The 14905-nt window shown below is 39.9% G+C and overlaps 1 protein-coding gene and 1 long non-coding RNA gene across 4 annotated transcripts in view; both read left to right on the top strand.

Moving 5' to 3' along the window:
* Positions 1–2281: 2281 nt before the first annotated feature.
* The window catches only part of LOC115030072 (uncharacterized), a 112003-nt gene continuing 99379 nt past the window's right edge, over positions 2282–14905 (top strand). For both annotated transcript variants that reach the window (XR_015047204.1, XR_003835671.2), the window contains exon 1: positions 2282–2610. This is a non-coding gene — a long non-coding RNA (uncharacterized LOC115030072). The remainder of the gene's footprint in view (positions 2611–14905) is intronic.
* Ezhip (EZH inhibitory protein) lies at positions 11308–13056 on the top strand. Of its 2 annotated transcripts, XM_021154026.2 has the most exons (2): positions 11308–11479; positions 11852–13056. In XM_021154026.2, exons 1-2 carry the CDS (start codon positions 11308–11310, stop codon positions 13054–13056), a joined length of 1377 nt encoding a protein of 458 aa, XP_021009685.1. The 2 variants fall into 2 exon arrangements, with proteins under 2 accessions (XP_021009685.1, XP_021009684.1); XM_021154025.2 differs by having other exon boundaries at positions 11308–13056.

Below are 14905 nucleotides of genomic sequence, written 5' to 3'. Positions count from 1 at the left end.
ACATGCTGACAAGGAAGGGCGAAATTTCAAGGGGTCCCACTCCTAGACAAAATCTACACGTAAATAATGATTGCTAAGAGAATGAGAATTAGTTTCTCGCAGGGATGAGCTCCCTAATTGGTTATCCAGCACAAAGTACTGAAATGAAGCAACACCACAGAAGCAACACCACATAGAATTAGCAGGTTGTATGTATGTGTGTATTTATGTATGCATGCAAGTATGTAAAACAAGAAAAAGAGGGAATGAATTTGAGAGGGCGGGGAGCATAGGAGATGTTGGAGGGAGGGGAACATGGAAGACCTTGCAGGGAGTAAAAGAATGGAAGAAGTGATGTAATTAGATTCTAATTAAAATTAAACAAATGTGAATATAAAAAACACTCAATATTTAATGCCTTGCGTAAAAATAAATAAGTACACTTGTTTAAAAATACCTTTTCACAGATAAGGAAATAACTGAATGAAAAGGTATTTTATAGAATGGGAGAAAAATTTTGTCAGCTGTTCAAGGGATAAGGGATTAATATCTGGAATATATTAAAAACTATAAAAACAAATAAACAAAAATCTCTAAAGAAATGAATGACACAATGGAAAAATGGACAGATGAACTCTATACAAATAAAACATATTTATGTATATGTATATGCATAAAACTATGTGAACCAGCTATCTTACAATAGAAGCATCTGCCTATCCATGCTTTCTATACAATTATTCATATGGGTCAAGTTATGGAACCAGTCTAGGTGGTCACCGATGAATGAATGGACAAAACATGACTTATAGTGCCTTACTATTTAGCCATATAGAAAATGAATTCATATCTTTGCAGGAAAATGGATGGTATTTTAGATAATCATATTCAGTGGTATAAGCCACACTCAGAAATAGTTTCTCCCAATTACAGAACCTATATTAAAAAGAAAAGGCGTGACAGTAGAACGGGGTTTATTTGGAAAGAAGTCAGCCAATGTGAGAAGGCAGAAAATATGAGAGGATTACAGGGAATGCATATCATTAAAATATGTTATATCACACATAAATCTCACAATAAAATCATATTTTATATAATTAATACATTCTAAAATGTGTTTGGAAGAAGAAAACCAACATTGTTATCATTAAATGTTGAAATGACAGAATTAAAAATGTAAACCTCAAAACTGAAATTCTTGGTTACAAAGAAGTCTCCACACTAACAAGGAATCAGTTCTCTAGGGTCTTTCGGCTTTGTTTTTTCTTTGTTTGATTTGTTTTGCGGTCTATACCTACTCTATCCTAGCCTGAAGTCTTTTGGAGGTGTGGAAGGTGCATCTACTTTGCATTTGCACTAGACTAATTAAATTTAAATTTTTCACCTTAACTGAGGGGAAACATTTGAGGAAAAGATTCTACTTAAGTTAGCTTTTCTTCACCCAGCATCCAGAACATTTCGTAAATTTTAGCATATAAGAAAACTAAAAGTAAATCCAAATAAAATGTTTTAAGATTACCAAACCTTAGTGAAAGTATTTCAGAATACATGAAATAAATCCAGTTCCTTTTGTATTAAATATTTTAAATATATTTTCGTATTTATTCTCTACTATATTGAAATAGAATAGTATTTTTCTCCTTTTCCATATTTATTTATATACAATCATATACATATACAATTATTCAGAACTAAAGGCACAGGTTTTCGATACCAACACAAAAGTTTATCAGGACTAAAATTTAGAAAAGGGGGGGGGGGTGGCTGCAGATACACTGCACCAACACGTCGCACTAGCCAGTGTCACTTTAACAGTAAGTAAAGCACCTTGGCCTCTTTTGCAACAAGTGACTGGTCTTTGCACTTCGAAGAAGCAAAGAAGTAAGCTAGTAAGTTGTTAAGACTTGAGCTTCCCATTCTTTCTCCCCTCAACAGGGTCAAGACTCTTAACTTTGGCTTTTATGGCCAGAGGGGTTGCGGGTGGGGGTGGGGACAAGAGTGAGGCAGAATAAAGAACACAGCCACAACCACAACCAAAACCAAACCGCACAGCCAAGGAAGAATCGCTGCTCTCTCCCCGCCCCCTACCCCCAGCTACCTTGAATCTGGCCCCACAAGAGCACAGCAACCTGGGGTCCATGGTGAGGTCTGGAGTCTTTTGGAAGCTGCTGAGGCAAAGCCCTTTTGCAGAGGAAAAAAAAAAAAAAAAAAAAAAAGGCCAGGGGCGCGAATGCACAGCTCCTTGCGCCGCCTGCCTTTACCAATGACCTAGCCCGTGCACTCAGCGCAAGCGCTGGGAGGCGCTCGGGCAGCGCGGGGCCTAGGCCCTAAAGGCTCCTAAACCAAGCTCCTGCGGAAAGCTCCATGTCCAGGGTTGTAGAGGGGCGCTGCGACTGAGGCGCGGCGCAGGGTTGGGGGCTGTGCCCCTGCAGCCTCCCCAGTGCAGGATTACAGCTGCGGATTCTGCAGGAAGGGGCAGCGCCTGCGCCTGCACTTCGCAGCCTCCGCCCTCCTTGCTCCACTTGGTGAGGGGAGCATCACCGCTCACAAGCTAGATTCCGCAGCAGGTGCACTGGGTCTGATTCCCTTTACTGCTCTGCTCTGCCTGGACCACAAGACATTTTCCTGAAGGTAAAGTCCACGGACAAGTGGCCTCACTCTCCCGCTCATCCACTTTTGTTTTGCGATTCTGCACATTCAATATTTGTATGGTCAATGTTTTGTCTTTTGAAGTGGTTTACCCTTGCAAACTCAGTTCTTTGATGCGGTTTTTTTTGTTTGTTTTTGTTTTTAAAAAGCTGTTTGTCACGTTTGTCCGTCGTCTCCTAAGAAGGCAGCGCTTGTGTGCTTGCGTGCGCGTGCGTAGATTTTCAACTTCTTTACTCGAAGGAGCTGAAATCAGAAGTGGCCATTTTTATAGTATGGTACACTCAGTATAAGTCTGTGATTTAAAATACATAATAAAGAGCTGAGAAACAGGGTGTGAGGGGTTTAAAGGAGTTGCAGAGATTGTGAGAAGGTTGTAAATTTAGAAGCAAATGATTTTTATTTAAACATTCTTGCTCCTCTTTAGTTTTTAAAATCATGTAAGTAATTTTGAAAAAGTATTGCGATTTCAGTAGAAATAATCTGTAAAAGTTTCACACAGGAAATATGTACAAATAATAATATCATGGGCAGGTTATGTCAGAAACATAAAGTGAAATTTTTCCTTTCTATAAAGTCAAAGTTTGATGGATAACAATTAAACTTACAACTATGTCAACTTCATTGGGTTTGGTTTACTAAGTACTTATGATTTCAATCTATAGTTGTGGGCATATTCTCAGATCACATGATACAATTCACACAATGAAATTGTGCATGTATATGTATATCTACATACATAAATGTGTGTCTATGTGTTAACAGGATGGTTAAGAAAAGGTTAAAGAGCTTACAGAGTCCAAAAGAGGCAATATTGAAGGTATACACAGTGAGCTTTATTAATAAAAGGTATGGAAAAGTGTCTTTAGGTGCCAGGTACAAAATTTTAGGAACAAATGACATGATAGTGTATTGTTGTAGGCACAGAATTGTCAGATTCCAGTGACAGGCCTGTTTGAATGTCAATTTCAGGAGAAACTGAGCTTCAGCTAGAGGCTTGGTCCTTTGTTATGGCAGTTTTCCTGGCTGGAACCCATGGCCAGTGACCAAGTGATAGGTCAGTGTATGTGCCATAATCTTGCCTTGGGATGCTCCTTCTCCCATAGACAAGGTGAATGAATTACATTATTTGTCGGTCATGTGTGTTTGATAAGGTCTGTAGCCTGGTGTTGTTCATATGGTTTTGCGATACCTGTCTGTCCATGTTTCCATGATTTGATTTAATAAGTTCACAGGTGGTTGTAGCTTACTTGTGTACAAATAAGTTATTTATCAGACTGTACCTTATAATTTGTAAATATTGTTTACTTGCATAAAGGAGAAAAAGAGTCATCCTGCTTTGACATTTGAACTCAAAGTTGAGGAAACGATTGTGTTATAAAGTAAAATGCCCCAGGGCAAGGTACAGCTTGGAAGTTATTGTTCAATACAATTGGGAGTGACTTAGCCCAGGGTACCACTGCTTTCCACAACTCAGGGTACTCTTTAAACAATTAAATACGTGTTTCAATATATGTAGTTAACGCCTTTCATTTGCTGATGTTAATCAGTATTTGGAAGTCGATCTTTACTCTAATCTCATCATATTTGCACGTTAATTGACTTAGTAATGTGGAAATTGTGTCTTGCTAAATTTGGAGAAAACAATGCAAAGGAATGAACTGCACTACTTTTCCCAAGGGGGGGGGGAACAGGGCTGAAAAGACTGTTACTTGCTGAAAGTCAGGTGTTAAGAGTTAGAATTAAGAGTCTTCTAAGCCCATCTGATTGAGCTCTAAATTATGCACTCTCTACTTGTCTCCCACTGCATGTTTTTAGGTAGCCACATCTTTATCAGAAAATGGTGTTACTGTTTCACTAAGATTAGAAATCTAAACTACTGGTGATAATTCAAGGAGAATTGAATACAATCATCCACATCTTTTAGGAGAATCATTCATGCACTCCTAAATGAGTAAAATAATGATTTGGAAATTAGAAGTGGAAATTTAAATTTCCAAATTTATGTAATAATTAGTCTAAACAATCAATCTTTTCAGTTCATACACACACTTGTGCACACACACACACACACACACACACACACACAGAGAGAGAGAGAGAGAGAGAGAGAGAGAGAGACAGAGATCTCCATGGATTAATCTGATTTATTAACATGGGTTTTCTGTTTTGTAAAACTGAGTGAAATTCAACAGTAGGTATAACTCTGTCATATCCTAGTCTTTTTCTACTCATGCGAACATAGTATAATATTAGGAAATATATTAATTTATTCATTGTAGCTATAATTTGAAGGGGAGCATATGATTAATATTTAATGGATTTAACCAGATTGTTAAATTTTCTGAATTAGTAGTTCTCGTATTCTTGGTCTGTCTTTTACCACCATAATACACAATTTTGTGTCTGAAATTCTCAGGAGCGAATGTTTCAAAAACTTTATTCTGTGTTAATCATGTAAGATCCACAACAAAGTCAGAAATGATACTTCTGAATCTAACAAAACAGTAATTCTGCGATGAAACATAACTATCATTTTAATATAGATTCATGACAATTGAGGTCAAGGTTTATGTAGAAATGATTCATGAAATGTTTGCTTTTCAAAGCATCTTTGATTTTAGATGTGCCTAGTATTAGGTTCCAAGTCAAGTATATTTTTGTCAATTCTTCTTTTCTTTCATAGTTTATTTTTATTTTTCTGGTACCTTTTTGCGTTCATTTAAGGATAACGTTCAAATAGGGGCATGTATAATTATAAGGCTCAAGTTAATGACATTTTACAAAACTGAATATATGCATGTAATAACCACCTAAGCAATGATTTAAGACACTTTTGACAACTCAGGAAACCATGTTATTTCTTTATTAGCTATTACTCATAAAAGTGAACATCTATTATGACCTATGTTAGTATAAATTTGTTTTGGCTGTTTTTGTACTATAGACAATTTTTTTGTAACTTATGAATAATTTTATGTGTGGTTTAATTTGCTCACTACTAATGTTTTGAAATCTGTCCATTTTGTTACATGTAAAGATATTTTATACCACAGTTTGTGCATTAAATTATTGATGGATATTTGAATTGCCACTTGTGACTATTTCCAACAATGCCACTGTGAAGACTATACATGTCTGTCATATATAGACTTTGTGTGGTGAGCAGAATTCTACAACTGTCCTGTGTGACCCTTGTCTTTGTTGTCATCTCCTACTGAGCACAATCTTTGTATAGGCTAAGAGGTCTCTCTTGTGATTATGTTAGGCTTATGGTGAAAAAGGGAGATTTTGTAAATGTAAATAAAGTCACAAACCAGTTGCCTTTACAGGAAGGATATAATTTGAGTGGGGGCAGAACTAATCAAGTGAAATCTTAACCTAGCCAGTGCAGGCACTTAAAAAGGTGGTCAAAGCTTTAGAACTAGGCTGGAGAAAAGGCTGGAGGCTTTTATGGAGATAATAGAGAAAGCCTAAATCATCTCGGAAAATCCCTTAATTGTCTTGGGCAGAAAGTTGACATTAGCTTTGTATTTTTGAGCTCCTTCCTGCCCTCCCATTCATTCTCATATTAAACCACAATTCTTATAGATAATATGTCATTGTTGTGTGCTATAATATTAGGCAAGGTAACCTATCATTTTAGTTTCACTCATGCACAATTCATGAAGCTCTATATTCCAGAAGTTGTACTGGATGGATGATAAGCAGGACTCAGATATGTGTGGTGCAATTGGGATGAGTTTTGGAATAGAAGTGACAGTGTAAGAGAATGTTGGATGGTGTAAACAGCTTTTATATGTGAAACAACCTGGATTCTGGGATCCTGAAGACAGATTGATAGGGAGAATTCCAAGATGGCCCCTAAGGATCTTGTGCCACCCTCTCTTGTCAAATAAGAAGAGTCTGTGATATATAATATGATGAGAAGTTTTATGTGTGAGAAAGGAGATTTTCCACAAATATATCTAGGTTCCATCAGTGGTCATTCATTTAAGGAGGTTATTCTGAGTAGACCAGGACTAAGAAGGTGAGATTTTAAATTGAACTGTGCTCATCATGAAAGACTGTATCTATAGGAAGAAATATGGAGAGGAGGTGTTGTGGGAAGGAACTGCATGAGGTCTCTAGGATATATGACTAGAACCAAATTCTGTCCCCAAACTCATTAAACTTAGAAATGTGTTCCTTCTCATAGAAGTGACACTTGGGTGACTGATTCCACCCTGTCACTGCATAGACCACCCATCATGGCCAGTATAGATCTTTGAACTTTCAGTACTGCGAACTAATAAGTGGCCACTGTATTAAGTCATTCCATTTGTGGCTGTTACATAAAAGAACAAACACACATTGAATCACTGGGTTATAGAAAATGCATAAGTTCTACTTAAATACATACTGCCAAACAGTTTTTCAAGTTGAGGTACCAGCTTACATCCTCAAAAGTTCTTTATAGCCTCTTTCACTCTTGAGGATGGAAGATTTTTTGTTTTCCAATTTGTAGCAAAAGTTTGGAGCAGAATTTTATTTATAAGTCCACTGAACGTCGTATCTTGTGAATTACCTATTGAAATTATTGTGGTAATGTTTAATTGCATTCTTCTTGATTTGTTGTTTATGGTGTGTGCTTAGTCAATGGTTTCCTTAATTATTAATGATTTTGTGTCCTATATAATGTTTCAGATATAAGCTTTATATTGTGGAATTGATTTTTCGTGTATGACTCTTGTTAGATAACACATTTATGTCTATGGCTTCATGACCAATTAGTCCAGCCCTGATTACATTCATTTTTGCCTGCCGTTCCATCCTAGGCATTGCTCTGCTGGTTTTGCTGTGGGTTGATCCCTTAGGTGTTACTTGTTTGTGAATTCTTTATTCTTTGTTGCTCAATCTGTTTTTGTGTGAATAAAGATATCCATATCTTTATTCCTATAAAAATAAACTATTTGTATACACAAATAAGAGTAAAAGTCACTCAAATTTCTTATTCTGAATGACTTCGCCTGATATTGAATTTCTGTTAAAAATGTATATTTTATAATCAGTTCCCCAATTTCCACTGATAAATAATCCCTTGCCATTTTCATTGTGTGTCATTCCGTTGTGCTTTGTATATAATTCTGGTGAGAATTTTGCTTTGAATTATATAATATCATTTTACTTATTATCAGCTAATTAAACTGTGGATGATGGGCAGCTCCATATTGAGTTGTTTAACTGAATTGTGGGGGGTCTGGAAAATTTTGGCAGCATAGAGTACTCCACATTAACAAAAAATTCAATATCAAATGCATAATGAGTGTGATAGGGGTTTGGGACAGAGTTCACCTGCCTCAAACTGCATTTTGGACTTGGTTCAAAACACAGCAGGTATGTACTTTTGCATCACATAGTGGTCTTACTGGTACCTGGAACACATCAGCTCAGATTGGTGCTCATTATGGATTACAATACTCTAATGACACAAAGATTTTTTTTTTGCTCTTACAGAATCATTACAGTTTAATTATTTAAAAGGTTAAACGTTTAATATTTTTATAATTATGTCTCAGTGTATCTAATATTAGCTTCTCTTTAGATTATTTAGTTAGAATGTTTGATTTTTTAAATTACCTTTGAGTTTCATAAAATGTACTTGGCTTATTTAGTTTAGAATGTTTGATTTTTAAAATTACCTTTTGAGTTCTGGCTTGAGTTTCATAAGATGTACTTAGAACTTCATAAAATATACTTGTATGATTTAGTTATGACGTTTGAATTTTAAAATTATCTTTTGAGTTTCTGACTTGAAATTCATAAAATGTACTTGGAATTTGCTTAGAATTGCAACAGAATTTCTAATAATTTCTCAAATAGCTCTAAACCTACTCCAAACATTTTCAATTATCACAAATTTATGCTTCATTTTTATATAAAGCAGCATTCTAGTCATTGACAATTAGAAAGTATTGATAAACTCTGAAAATATTTGAAGATGTTCTATGTTCCGAAATATCAAATATTCAGTGAAGATTTGATTCTTTATGCAAAAATAAATAGGGCTATCCATCCTGTTAGTATGAAAGTTTACAATCATCATTAGTAAGTGACATGATTTTATGTAACTAGAGAACTATTTAAAAATAAATTTATGATTTATTATTAGCGGGAACCATGAACAGAAAAAGTTTGCAGAAGCTCTGTTCTAACCCACAGTTAGCCATGCTGCACCTTGGATTAATGGCAGTTTGCTTTAATCTCTTTCAAGAATGATACAGTGATTTCTGTTCAAGAATCTTGTGAGATTTTATTATTTTGTACTTGATACTTAGTAGTGGTACAGGAAATGGCATTTTAATTTTTTCTTTATGTTATTTCTGATCTTAGTATAGAGAAATATAATTCAGTTTTATAATATTGATTTTATAGGTCATGACTATATTAAATTAATTTATTCTAATATTTGATATGTGCAGGCTTTACATTTTATACAAATACTTTCTCTTTTAAAGTTGGATAATCTTGTTCCAAAAAGACCTGATAAATGTATGTTGTAGGCAGTATTCTACTGCTGTGAAGAGACACCATGACCACGAGAATTCTTTTAAAGGAAAGCATTTATTTGGGGCTTGTGTATAATTTCAGAGATTTAGTCCATTGTTAGAATGGTGGCAAGCATGCAGGCAGATGTACTGATGCAGAAGTAGCTAAGAGTTCTACATCTGAATCCACAGGCAGCAAGAAGAAAGAGACGCTAGGCCTCACTAAAAGCCCACCCACTGTCAGAGACACACTTCTTCTAAAAAGGATCAGGCAACAAGCCCACAGGCAGCACCTGCACGTGCATGTGTGTGAGTGTGTGTGTGTGTGTGTGCAGACACACACACACACACACACACACACTTCCACATATATGGACTATCATTGTCTGCTATTTTAAAATCTGTACTAAATGATTCCAGGTCCCAACCGGTCCTATTTTGATTTACTATTTTAATGTTTCACTTGACACTATATTTCCCTCGTTTTTCAGATGCAGTATTTTTCTTTCATGTATTAGGTACTTTCTGCTCCATTCTGGTTTTGTCCATTATATTCAGTTGTCCAGATCAGAAGGTTTGAGTATGCATTTCCTTCCCCATTTCATTCTAGTGTGTACCCAGTTTCAATTTCATTGCATTCTGCTCTCTGTTTCAAATCCATTTGCCATTCCACCTTATTAGACACACTAAACACCATTCTATTCTATTTTTGTGTCCAAGTCCAGTTGCTAATCCATTCTTTTAAGTGTCCCATTTGTTTCTGCTAAAATTATAAATGAGCATAGACTTATACCAAGAATTTCTTCCTCAGGATTTATTCACAATAAAGACATATTTGAGTATATGAGCAACTTTTAGTGAGTGTGGTGATGTATATCTCACACTGATATGAAAAAATAGAGAGAGCATACATATTGGTCAGTACAAAAATTTTGAAAACATGTTTCCTCCCTAAATACTTCATTGTTGGACAGAGTCTCATGCAGCCCAGGGTGCTCTTCAAAGTGAAAGCCTCCTCTCACCCTTCCCTAGTACAACAATCACCAGGGTGAGACACCACACCCAGATCTTTGTCATCATATATTCATTGACATGGAAAATGTATTTTCTGGAAAGCCCCCAAAGAATTTACAAACAATACTTATGCATGAATAATTCTATTTTCATAAAACTAAGAAATATGTATAAATGGCCAGTCTACAAAGATATAATTGATGTTTCCCAGTATTAGATTGTAGGCATGAGAAAATTTTGGTGCTGGTTTTGGTATATTTATTTTTCTGTTTCGGGTTACGAAAAACAACAGTCCTGGTGTAGTAATTTAAAATGTGTATAAATATTAAACTTTAAAATCCATGTGGAGAAAAAAAAAACTAGAAGAGGATTTCAAGTCAGTTAATTCATCAGAATCTTAGACGGTCTGACCTGTACCTTGGTGCAAGACAAAGAAAAGCATCTTACAGGAAAATTGTAAAACTCGGCCCGGTGTTTGGGACCTGATATTCCTTGCCGAACATTTTAAATCCAAGACAATGTACTTCACCATTGCCTTTGAAATCCTTTATCTCTCAGCAAACTTAAACTCTACCAGACTCTTTACCTGGGTCACCTGGTTACTTAAAGGGGAGCAGTAAGGTCATACATGGCTTAGGAGATGGAACTTACTGGTTGGCATGTGGTAAGTCTCTAAAGTGATTCCCGGACCAATCACAAAACGTCAAAACTCAGTTAGGATGTTGCAGGTAATTCCTGTAGATGTTCCGACTTAGGTCAGGGTGGAAGGATTGTGAAATTCAGACTATTGACCTTGGGAAGTGATGGGGGTGGGTGCAGGTGCGGTGGGAATGGCAGAACACACCAGAAACCACTAGAAGTTTTCCTGGCCTCCTCTGGCCCAGCAGGACGCATTGCCAGGTGGAGGGAGGTCCAGCTGGAAAACTCTAGGAAGTTGGCGAGAGTAGCAACAGATTACTCAGAGCTGACCAATCAGAGGCCAGAATTTGGCCAATCCCAGCCACTCTCCCATTTTATCAGGCCAGTCCTATGCGCTCCTCCATTGTGTGTAGTCCCTACCCAGCATCCTCGCTGGCTCTCGGGAAGCCATTTGAGCGTGCAAAGCTGAGCGAAGCGTTTCTCCGGACGCTGTTGGACCGACATGGCCAGCTCTTCGTCTCCAGAGAGGGAGCTGGAGACCCTCAGAGACACTGACGAGTCCGAAGGTGAAGCCCCGGGGTCTTCGGGGCCCAGAGGCCGAGGTGCAGGCAGCGCGCTGCATCTCCGGAGCCTCGAAGCCGAAATGGCAGCGGCCTGTGTCACCTCCATGGCTGGTGAGGACCTGGGGACATTTTCTGAGCCTGAGAGTCAGCATGGCAACCCTGAGGGTGGCGGTGGCCCAGACCTAGAACTTGGACGTGCTAGGCCCATGATGAGAAGCCAGAGTGAGTTTGGCCTGGCCCTGAAAGATGGCGGGAAAGCTGACCAAGGCGACCAAGGCAGGAAAGGCGGGAAAGGCAGCAGCGGCTCCCCGCCTCACACCAAGAGCAGTAGAAAGAGGAAGCAGCCCAACCCCAACCGGAGCCTAACGGCCCAACGTGCAGCCGGGCCTCTGCTTCCCAGAGCTGGAGCATCTCCTGCTACGCCCCAGCCAAAGTCTTCTCTGAGCCCTAGGCCTGACCGCAGCCACCATTTTGATCTTCCAGTGGGGAACCTAGAAGCCCCGGGGCCTACCCTCAGGAGCTCCACCGCACGGGGCTCGGGGTCTACTCCAGTCCCCAAGGCCCTCCGCTGTGCCGAGTCCAGCCATGCCGGGAGTGACCAGTCCAGCTCTGCTGGCCGAGAACTGCGTCAACAGGCCAGTCCACAGGCTCCCGATGATGGTGGTGGTGGTGGTGGTCCGGACCCCAGAGGCAGTGGGACCCCCGAAGGCTGGGTCCTCCGTTCCCGAGTTGTACCTTTCGGTCGTAGGAGCAGTGCATCGGAGGTCAGCCCCGAAGCCCAGAGCACAGGCTGGAATTTACGTCCTCGTCCTCGGAGCAGTGCATCAGCGGTCAGCCCCGAAGCTCGCCCGGAAGCCCAGAGCGCAGGCAGGAATTTACGTCCTCGTCCTCGGAGCAGTGCATCAGTGGTCAGCCCCGAATCTCGCTCAGAAGCCCAGAGCGCAGGCTGGAATTTACGTCCTCGTCCTCGGAGCAGTGCATCAGTGGTCAGCCCCGAAGCTCGCTCAGAAACCCAGAGTGCAGGCTGGAATTTACGTCCTCGGGCCACTCCACGAGTTCCTGTTGCTCCCAGCAGTACCACGAGGTCCAGTTCTGATAGAGGCAGCAGCCGTGCCACACGGAGCCGAAGCCGAAGCCGCAGCTGCAGTACACCCAGGCTCGGCTCTGACCATCGACAGAGCCATAAAATAAAGATGAGGCTGAAGCTGGAAGTGGAACCAGAGCCGGAATCAGAGGCAGAGCAAGAAGAGCAAGAGCTGGAGCCAGAACCTGGCCCTAGCAGCCCACCACAAGCGAGCCGTTCCTCCTCTAGGCTTACAGTCCCAGGGAGATCCTCCCTAGCAGCCGAAGACTCTCCTCCAAGGCGCCCAGTTCGTATGCGAGCCTCTTCCCCTTCTCCTCCTGGTAGGCTCTATCCTTTGCCCAAGCAGTATTTTGAAGGTTCCCGTTCTCCCTCCTCATCTTCCAGTGAGTCCCCCAGTGTTTCAAGTTCCCATTCTCCCCTCAATAAGTCACCAGATCCAAGCTCCTCACCTCCATTAAGCTCTCTCTCTGGTCCTAATCCCTTTTTGCTGGCCTTGATAGCTGACCTGAATAACCTTGATTCTTCCTCTCCCAGAGTGCCAGGGGAAGAAATAGAGGCAGCCCCTCACACTCATGAAGAGGAAGATAAGAAGTATAGGGGATGACCCGTACTCCCATACTTTGCCCTTGCTGTAATTCATTGTGAGGGTTCTCCCAGATGCAGAAAAGGAATTGGCACTTATCCCCTGTTGGTTGTATGATCTGTGAGGTTTCTAGGGGTTCTACCTATTCACCAGTAGTCTGGGAAGTTTTGAAGTTACCTGTTTCCCTCACCCCAAGTATCTAGCACTTATAAGGACTTTGGTTCCATTCAGTACCCCCTTTTATCTTTCAAACAGCCTGCATTGTTTGTTGTTGGGTTTGGGTGGGGTTTTTATTCCAAGTTGCTCTTCTGTAATTAAGTATTTTAATAAAGTAAGTTTTATTTTAAAATTTTAATCTCTTTATTGTGGTACAATTACTTTTAGGATTTTGTTTGGAGAATTAAGAAGTACCAGTATCATGCTAGCTGACTTTTTGCAAGGAATGAGGGGAAAATATCCCACTGTCTGAGATGGAGCTCTGCCCAACAAGTTACTACTTAAGACCACCTGTATAGCTTCTTAGCCATAGGTGATTTGTAAACTTAGATAAAAACCTATGAAGAGTCAGAAAAGGGGGAGGGTAGCATGATCTCAAATGGGAAGGGAAAAAATGGAAAGTGGGGAGGCCGGGAAGAAGACGGAGGGGGAGGAGGGGAGGAAAGGATAGCTAAGGTCCAGTGCCTGAAGATAGGGGATTTCATTTCTATAGTAAAACGGTATTTATATGTTGGAAGTGGGTAGGGAGAGGAGGAAAAAGGTGAGTGGGCTTTGGGAGCTCTGGGATGAGGCTCAGTCATAGGACTAAGGTACTGCTAGTCATCAAGTATGTGAGCATGTGTTGATTAAAACTACCATTATGAAAAATCTTGGTACGTATGAGAGGCAGACATTTGGAGAGAAATGCATGAATAGTGTTTTCTTAATCATTGAAATTGTGTGGTATTTGGTGGTTTACGGTTTTCACTTTGATGATAGAACTACTATAACAGTAATTAGCAGCTCAAAAACTTGAGCTGGAAGCATAGGAGATTAAAGATACAGTAAAAAAAAATGTAAATAAAAGCAGAAAAATCCTCCCCTGCCCCATCTCATTACTCTTCTCTCTTTTTTTTCTGGTATATGACCCATTACAAGAATAAACCCTAGCTAGTCCTGACCCTTTATGTTTTAGAAAGTAACTCTTTTGGTTTGTTTGTTGAGACAGGGATTCTCTGTGTAGCCCTGGCTGTCCTGGAACTCACTCTGTAGATCAGGCTGGCCTCGAACTCAGAAATCCGCCTGCCTCTGCCTCCCGAGTGCTGGGATTAAAGGCATGCGCCACCGCTGCCCTGCTAGCAAGTTATTCTTAAGAAGCACTGTTAGTACTCTAGGTCCTAATGCTCTGCCACTTTTGAAGAAACAGTTTCACATGTCCTCATTCCCTCAGGCTGCTTCCAGGGATTTCAGATTTCTGGTCTCAGTCCTTCCAAAGGTACATGTGATGCACGGAACACACACACACACACCCTCATGTTTAGGCCTCCCAAAATAGTCATGCAGATAGCTTTTGTAACAAAGGGCAGATAAAGCTTTAATATATAGGCTGAGGCATTCTCAGGGTTGGGTGTGAGACATCTCATGGAAAAATGGAAAGAGGAAATTGAGAAAACATGGGTCAGGACATTTATTTGTACTTTTCTATAGACCAAAAAGGTTAGTGTCTTGCCAATGTGTACAGAAACTTGTACCTTCAAACCAAGAATTTTGAGAATTCTACTTCGGTTGTGCTGTTACTCCAGCACCTGTAGTGTCTGTTTAACTTCTCTTGTACTTGACTAGTATGGAAAACTCAAAGCCTTTCCAGGTTCAGCTGTTAATTGCCAATGGTAGG

Source organism: Mus caroli, unplaced genomic scaffold (genome assembly GCF_978045245.1).
Source record: "Mus caroli unplaced genomic scaffold, Mus_caroli_1 scaffold_5, whole genome shotgun sequence".
Lineage (NCBI taxonomy): Eukaryota > Metazoa > Chordata > Mammalia > Rodentia > Muridae > Mus > Mus caroli.
The sequence above is the reverse complement of the archived record's forward strand: the minus strand, read 5'-3'. Positions and strand labels throughout refer to the sequence as shown.